Genomic DNA, 8,666 nt, shown 5'->3' with positions numbered 1-8,666 from the left:
AGTATATTTTCTATAGTATATATATTTTTGGATAAGTTAGCAAGTACCTGATATATGACAGCTTTTCACCAAGGTGCCGTCGCCGGAGCAGCAAAAAGTGTCAGGAGAAGGACGAAATGGAGAGATGTATTGCTGGGCAAAAGACTTGGCACAAATTGACAACTTCTGGCACTCGGAGAGATCAGGACGAGGGGAGCAGGGCGATAAGCAGAAAGTGCCGCCTAAAATACCAATTGGAAATTATTAATTTCAATCAAAACTTTCGACATCGCTGCTTATCTATGCGTGCTATCCAGTGACCTTCTTTATTTTTTTTATTTTATGGCCAAGGCAATCTGGGTAAAAAGTTTTTCCCTCCTTCCACTGGCTGTAGCTGAGATATGACCAAAGGAACCAGAAGCTAGGAGCCAGAAGCCTTTGTCTTGACTGCCAGCATGCCAACATCATTTGTTAGGGAAGAAAACTCGTCGGTCCATCAGTCAGTCAGTTAGTCAGTTAGTCAGTTAGTCAGGCACTCAGTCAGTCAATCGCTGCTGCAGGCAGTCAGTCAATCAGTTTAGTGCGTGAGCCAGCGACCAAGTCATCGATCAAAATTGCTTAGAGACCAGGCCAGCCATTGACATTCAGTGGGGGTTCCAGATTTCCGTATACTCGTATGTACGAGTACTCCGGCTAATCCATTATCCCACTCCTTTATCCCGATACGTTGTGGGTTCGGCTGCGGCATTAAACAATATTTTTCAGATATTTATGCATATACATATATGATAAAGCAATTTCCATCGCCTTCCGTTCCCCCCATGTGCGATGGGGCGTATGCGCAATGTGCACGTGCCCAGAACATTCGGTAGAAACTGCCTCTGTTCCGCGTGGCCATATGCAGATGCCATATCCTTTGTGGCGATACCACAGGGTATCGATCAAGCATATTGGCAAGCCACTGCAAGAGGATTTTGATAGCTTGGGAAAGGAGGTTGGATATTCCCAGCTTAAAATTCAATATTACACAAAATGATACCAAGATTCATATAAATTGCCAGGGAAAACTAAATTGATTAAGCCAAAATGCATATTTAAGTCAAAAAAATATCGTTTAAAAACAAGTACACATTTATTAATCTTAACATTTTATAACATCACTTTTTACAGGGTATTTGGAGCCCTTTGTAATGGGTGCTGTTCTGCGTTTTCATTGTTGCCACTGCTGGTGCTCGTAGTTTTGTGCATCATTGACTTTATGCCGGGCCCAGCTTAACCCTCTGACCCCGCGCCTTAACCCATGCTCGCCATTTCTGCCTTTCAGCCATGCAATGATCCCGAAACGTCACAAAAAAAAAGCGCACAGAAATGAGGCAAAAGAGGCGAAACAAACAAATATAAGTTAGGCGGCATGCAAAATACATAAACGTATGTATATAAGCCGAATGTCCTGGATATATATTTATATATCTATGTGCAAGTGTATGTGCAAGTGTGTATGTGTGTGTGTGTTTCTCCGACTGCTGTCGCCAGCATCGTCTGCGTCTGTTTCACGTAATTTTATTTGCAATTTTTTGTGTGTTTTTCTTTGCCGTCCACTTTTTTCCGTATTCTTATTCCTTATGCAATTTTTATTTTGTCGCTGGATTTATGACAGAAGGCGAAGGCAACAGAAATGGCTGTAAGTCCAAGTCGATATTTCTGTCAGCTTTCCAAAGTGGAAAATAAAAAGCTGAAAAATTGCTGCGAAAATATAAATAATATTGCAACAAAAGAGGGGTAAAGAAACGATTAATTTCAATGTCAGAGCCGGACATTTCAAATATGCTGCACATTTAATTAGAGTAAATAATAAAAAACAAAAATGACATCACAAAAAGGGAACAAAAAAATACAGAACAAAAAAATGCGGGAAAATTAACAACCACCGACTGAACATTAATTAATCGATTTATGACAAACCCACAATAGCAAGCGAATTAAAAATGTAATATTTTTATTACTCAACTTAGGGGTAGAGGCGGGATTTTAGAGTTTTACTGGTAAATAATGGTATCTGTGCGAAAATGATTAACCAAAGTCGTGTATGTTCAAAGGCACATTAATCAACAAACAATAAATTGATTTAAAATGGGCCCTAGAAATGTTGAAGTCAATTTAAACCGAGTTTTGTCCATTTTTGTGCAACTGCATTTTATTTACATTACAAGTTTTATTTTGCACAATTTCTGAATTTTTTTTTAAGCCTCTCGCGGAACTTGATTCAAGGGATTACATTGCTGCTGTTTTATTGAGTTTCGTGTTTCTTTTCTCGATTGTTGCTCGAGTTTCCTTTGTGGCTTTTCCCCTTCATTTTCCGCGCCATATTTGTTTCATTTTTCATTTATCGCAGGTCATTGATTATCATTTTCACTCCTTTTATTTGTGTATTAAATTTATTTATGGCGCACTTTTTTGCCATTTCAGTTGGCTTTATTTCTGCGGCTCGCAGCCATTTTGTAAATCATACTTACGTGGGAAATTCGGGGGGGCAAAGAGGGATGGGGTGGCCGCAACTGGGGGGGGGGGGGGGGGGGTGGGGGGTGTGCTGTGGGGAATTTGTTGATGCTTGTTTATTTGGTGAGTGTTTAATTGGTTTAAATTACACACACCCACAAGCACAGACAGAATTTTCCGCAAAAGTGCAAAAAGAGCGAGTGAGAAGGCGTGAAATAAAAATAAAACTCGAATTGCGAGCGCGTGAAACATTTTTAATTGTTTACTTCTCACTGATTACACGTTTAATAACAAAAATAAATAAAATTCATCGAATCGTCCACGATCCCAGCTCTTTATTGCATTTTATTGTTAAATCATTGCTCATTGTCGCCTCTTTTTTTTTTATATATATATTTAATTCGCGGTATTTGCAGAAGGCAGTATTTTTGTTACTTAATTATTGTTTGTTTGACCTGGCCTGCACCCCGCGACCCCCTCGTCCTTGGAACACTTGATTAAGGTGGGCTTAATTACAATTTCAAATATGTGCACCAAATACTCGTACTATACTGGGCTATATGCACACATATAGTACATACCTCGGCACTTTGTTTGCGAATTTGCGTGGCAAATAAATTGGTTTCTATATGGGCTTTTTTTTTTTTATTTTACATACCCGCTGCCTAAGGACAAGTACACAATACACAATGCCGAAGTTTGGACAATTAATTGGTTTATTTACGCAATGCTTTTTGCTAAAACATTGCCCACTTAATAGTTCAACAAACTGTGTGGCATTTAGTGTAATTTTTGGCAATTAAAGTGAAACGCTGCACTAAAAAGGGTATGCACTATTCGAGCTTGGCTTTCATTAAATTATGTCCTTTTCGAATTCATATTTTCTGACAAATTCCAATGCAAAAATGCAGCATACTCTCGGGCCAGCAATGTAAACTGAGTAAATTAAATATATATAAAAGATGAAACATTCCCCGGGAATCATCCGTGAACTGAAGTGCCCTTGATGGGTGTAAAACCGATGCGGAAAAAAACGAATCCGTTGAGTAACCAATGTCACAAGCCCGATCCCATCGCCGTTGACATTCAGTGAGCCGCTCAACCCATTAGCAGGCCCAACCCAAAAGCCAAAAAGCCAAGCCCCAAAAAGCAGTCGAAATCGCCCAAAGCAAATAAGTCCCTTGAACCAAAAGCCGGGGGAGATGGGGCAGCAAATTAAAACTAAATATGAGACTAGAGACGGACCCAAATCGGGCTCCCTATCATCTATCATCTATCTGTATCTGTATTGTATCTGTATCTGTGTTTGTAGCTGTATCTGTATGTGTGTTTGACCTCTCTGGCCGCTGACATAAATTGATAAAGTCGACCGATTGGCGAGGCGATGCCAAGAGTAAACATTTGAGAACCGAACTGAACCATCCAAATCGAAATTGAAAACGAAAACGAAGGCGATGGCGATGGCGAAGGCGACAATGCCGACAGTGTTTATTTATTAAAATCAATTTTTACACAAATTAATGGAGCAAAGGCCAGGCAGCGAAATCGTGGAAGTTACATTTACTTTGTCAATTTGCGATTTATATGCGCCATATGATATTTTATTTCGCTCTTCGCCAGCTTATCCTCCTCCATCGAAAATTCAAAAATAAACAAATAAAGCCGCTGCTGTCGCGTCGCTTTAATGGGGATATACGAGTATCTACCTACACACAGTGAATTCATATACAGTGAATATAGCTTTAATAATGCCCGACGCTTTGGCCTGATTGTATAATTGCTCGAGCGATTCCCGGTAACGATGACATCACATCACATCATAAAAAGGGGTGGGAAGGGGGGTGGTGGCTAAAAAACAGGCTCTGCCAGAGAAAAAATCAAATTACAAAAAAAAAAAAAGGAAAAATAAACAAAAAAGCACATAGCAAAAATTCATTACAACAATGACACACACTTAATCACTTAATAGAGCAAATCAAAAACGAGAGCAGATCAACCAGGTGAAATTTCTGCGGCTGAGCTAGATTTAATTACTGGTTTCAAAGGAGATAACGAGCTATTCAAACGAATCGTTTATAAATTGTAGTTTAAGGCACATCAAATGCACAACAAATAATTTAATTAGTCAGGCACACATTTTGCCATTGATCCCTGGTATATATTAGCCATTTATTGGTACTAATTAGGCGACAAGCGGTGTCCTTTTCGTTAAATGAATATATAACTAAATCAGTTAATTACTTTGAACCTTATTTATAGTGAAATATAGGGTTTTGTTCTAATTATACATAGGTTTTTGTGACTCATTCTTGAAGCACTTCATCCACTTTAAATGCATTTAATGAAAGATTGAAGTGATCTTCAGCAAGCGATTAACTGGAGAGCTAGAAACACAAACTTTCAGCCCAAATTGGTGAAGGTTATTTACACTGCGATGATTTGACGATTGTGGTGATGATCAAAGCTCTCAAAGTCAATTGAAATTCAGCCACCGTCCAGATGATCATGATCGTTTATCAAAATGCGTACTTCTCAGTCGCCCCTCTTCTTGTTATTATTTTCCACACACATATTTCCAATCTTTTTTTGTTTTTGTTTGCCAGAGTTCTCTGTCTATATATATACATATATACCTCTATTTGCTCCGATCTTATTTCCAAGCCGAGTTTTATTCTCGCTGCGTTCGCTTTGCCCTCGCTTTGCGCTCTCTCCTCCTCCTCCGCAGCTTCATCGGTCTCTCTCGCTCTGCCCCCTCTTCGTCTTGCCCGGTTTCGTATTTCGTATTCTCAACGAGTTCACTTAAAGTTTGGATCACCTCCGCCGGCGAACAGTTTCAGTTTTACCTTTAATGCGAGCACAACAAGTCAGTGGAGTCACTCTAATATTACTTGTTTTTTTTTGAAATTTATTTTTTTTTGTATTTTGTGTTCTGAGATCTGTGCCTTGTGTGTTACTGTGTATATTCTTTATGGCCTGGAACTGGAACTATAACTTCTTTGATTTACATTTTGCATAATCTGGGATTCAAATATTCCATTTTGTTTGATTCTCTAATGATGTATATTTATTAAATATGGGAAAACAGCTTGTTCTCAATTCTACGTTGCTGAACTTAGCTATTAATGGTTTTCCAAGAATATTAATTTTTAAACCTTTTTGAATACAGAATCACAGAATGTCAAGAAAACGCTTTCAGGCCTACAAATAACCTAAGATTTCATATACAGTTCTTGAATCTCACACATATTATGGTTCTTCTGGAACTTTCCGACTGTTTACAGTTTCTATAAAATAGCACTCTCCTATTCACAGCAATGAAGCTCTACGCCCTCTTCTCCCTTCTGGTGGGATCTTTGGCCATTGGCCAGATTTCAGCCGCCGGATCTCATCATCTACTTTGTTACTACGACGGCAGCAGTTTTGTGCGCGAGGGTAAGTCCCACTTGTACTTCATTCTTTGCTATATATAGTTGATAAGAATCGGGGTTATCGCTGGCAGGAAAGTGTAATATACTCGTACATATACACAGTATTTTGAAACGAAGAAATAGAGCGCTCCTCGGGCTCAATTCAATTAGATGATTTTCACTTTTCATAGGCACATGCTAAAAGCATAAAACTGTGTACTTTTTTTTTTTTGCGGCGCTGATAATTGGCAACGGGTCACAAGATCACACGGGGGAAATTTTGCAACCAATTTGAGTAGATTGCATATAGAGAGGAAAGCCCACATCGAGCACCAGACTCGAACTAATTGAAATTGGCATCGGGTGTTCGTGGATGATGATTCATGACCAAAAGTGCCACCTCCAAGGCGCTAATTGGTGATGCAAACCGAGTTTATTTTAGCACACTCAAGTTTTCTGCTGCCAGTCGAGGATTCACTGGAAATAAAGTGAAATAAAATTAACACATGTTTTTTTCGTGAACAACAATTCAATTTATTGCCTTCCTCAGTGTTCTTACCTTAGCAGTAGTATAATAATTAGTTACTGTCTTTTGAAATACTTCGTAACTTCCCTATACTAAAATGAACTACAATAGGTCTCTCCAAGCTGATCCTGAGCGATCTGGAGCCCGCCCTGCAGTACTGCACCCATCTGGTCTACGGATATGCCGGCATCAATCCCTCGAGCAACAAGCTGGTCAGCAACAATGAGAAGTTGGATCTGGATCTGGGCAGCAGCCTGTTCCGCCAGGTGACTGGCCTGAAGCGCAAGTACCCGGCCCTCAAGGTTCTGCTCAGCGTGGGTGGCGACAAGGATGCCGTGGATCCCGAGAACAACAAGTATCTGACCCTGCTGGAGAGCAGCAATGCCAGGATTCCGTTCATCAACAGTGCCCACTCGCTGGTGAAGACCTACGGCTTCGATGGCCTCGATCTCGGCTGGCAGTTCAACAAGAACAAGGCAAAGAAGGTGCACGGCAGCATTGGCAAGTTCTGGAAGGGATTCAAGAAGATCTTCAGCGGTGATCACGTCGTCGACGAGAAGGCCGAGGAGCACAAGGAGGCCTTCACCGCCCTCGTTCGCGAACTGAAGAACGCCTTCCGTCCCGATGGCTACATCCTGGGTCTCAGTGTCCTGCCCAATGTGAACTCTTCGCGTAAGTAAACATAAATGGTTACCTTGTTACTACCTATTATATTTATATTTATATATTTATATTTATATTTTGTTTGAAACTTAAGATTATGCAGATTATGTAATCCCAGCATACTTATTTAATTTTTAATATTTTTTTGTTTATCTGATGTAGTGTTCTTCGATGTGCCCGCCATCATCAACAACCTGGACTACGTGAACCTGCACGCCTACGATTTCCAGACACCCGAGCGCAACAACGAGGTGGCCGACTACCCGGCACCGATCTACGAGCTGAACGAGCGCAATCCGGAGTTCAATGTCAACTACCAGGTGAAATACTGGACCGGAAACCGTGCTCCGTCCGCCAAGATCAACGTGGCCATTGCCACCTATGGACGTGCCTGGAAATTGACCAAGGATTCGGGACTGACTGGACTGCCGCCGGTCGTCGAGGCTGATGGTGTGGCTCCGGCCGGAACCCAGACCCAGATTCCCGGACTGCTCAGCTGGCCCGAGGTGTGCGCCAAGCTGCCAAATCCCGCCAATCAGCATCTGAAGGGCGCCGATGGTCCGCTGAGGAAGGTGGGCGATCCGACCAAGCGCTTTGGCAGCTATGCCTACCGCTCCGCCGACGACAGCGGTGAGAATGGTGTCTGGGTGGGCTACGAGGATCCCGATACGGCGGCCATCAAGGCGGAGTATGTGAAGCGCGAAGGACTCGGCGGCATCGCCGTTGTCGATCTGAGCTTCGATGACTTCCGCGGCGGCTGCACCGGTCACGACAAGTACCCCATTCTGCGCCAGATCAAGAGCAAGTTGTAGAGCTCCTCATCCTCCTGATTTCTTTTCCGGAACGAAAGAACCAACGTGTTTATTTGCCCCACTGTTTTTTTTTCTTGTTGTGTAATTGACTCAACTCAAACCTGTGTAAACGCGAGATGCAAATTAAATTAATGTAACATTGACACCAAAAAAACTGGTCTCTTTCTTGTTTCTGAGTATTTGTTGTTTGCATAACATAGTAACTTCAACCAGCTGAGTAGCGGGTATCTGATAGTCGAGCAACTCTCTTGTTTATTAACTAAATTTTCCACATTTTGCATATCTGCTTTAAGCCACTCCCTTCAGCTAATTATTTATGCTAATTGTACTCAATTGAATTACATTATAAAACTGTGAAGCTATTAACCCATTATGACCCTTTGTGTAGTTTACTATCGCCAAATAAATTATGTTAATATGACATTGATCGAGATGCCGTGCCGCTTATGCCAATTGTTATCAGCCAGTTAATCATGTTGATTTTAGTGCACTTTTTGCACCTAATCGCATTACAGTAAGCACTCGCCGTGCGTGAACCGTTGCTCATTGCACATTAACTGTAATTGAGTGCAACAACTTCCAATTACTTTCCACCGACGGCAAATAAACTGATTAGAAGGCCGGCAAACGAACGCACTCATGTATGAATTGTGTCCCCTCTTCTCCATCCAATGGAAAGAAGAATCCTCCTCCTGCTCCTCCTCCTGGTCCTTGTCCTCTTCCTCTGCGTCGTCCTCGCTCTTTTCAGTGAGCCTCCTGTGGGGCTCCTTTCATGATTCGGAC

At 41.5% G+C, this 8,666-nt stretch overlaps 1 protein-coding gene across 1 annotated transcript; it reads left to right on the top strand.

Annotated features, from left to right (window-relative positions):
- The first annotated feature begins 5,203 nt into the window (after window positions 1-5,203).
- Window positions 5,204-8,037, top strand: LOC120456131 (chitinase-like protein Idgf4). The gene is made up of 4 exons (XM_039642760.1): window positions 5,204-5,338; window positions 5,788-5,907; window positions 6,520-7,080; window positions 7,234-8,037. The coding sequence occupies exons 2-4, from the start codon at window positions 5,790-5,792 to the stop codon at window positions 7,881-7,883; spliced, it is 1,329 nt and encodes a 442-aa protein (XP_039498694.1). The 5' UTR covers window positions 5,204-5,338; window positions 5,788-5,789; the 3' UTR covers window positions 7,884-8,037.
- The last annotated feature ends 629 nt before the right edge of the window (window positions 8,038-8,666 follow it).

The sequence above is a fragment of the Drosophila santomea genome, chromosome X (genome assembly GCF_016746245.2).
Source record: "Drosophila santomea strain STO CAGO 1482 chromosome X, Prin_Dsan_1.1, whole genome shotgun sequence".
Classification (NCBI taxonomy): Eukaryota; Metazoa; Arthropoda; class Insecta; order Diptera; family Drosophilidae; genus Drosophila; species Drosophila santomea.
Note: the sequence above shows the minus strand (reverse complement) of the source record. Positions and strands in the feature narration are given on the sequence as shown.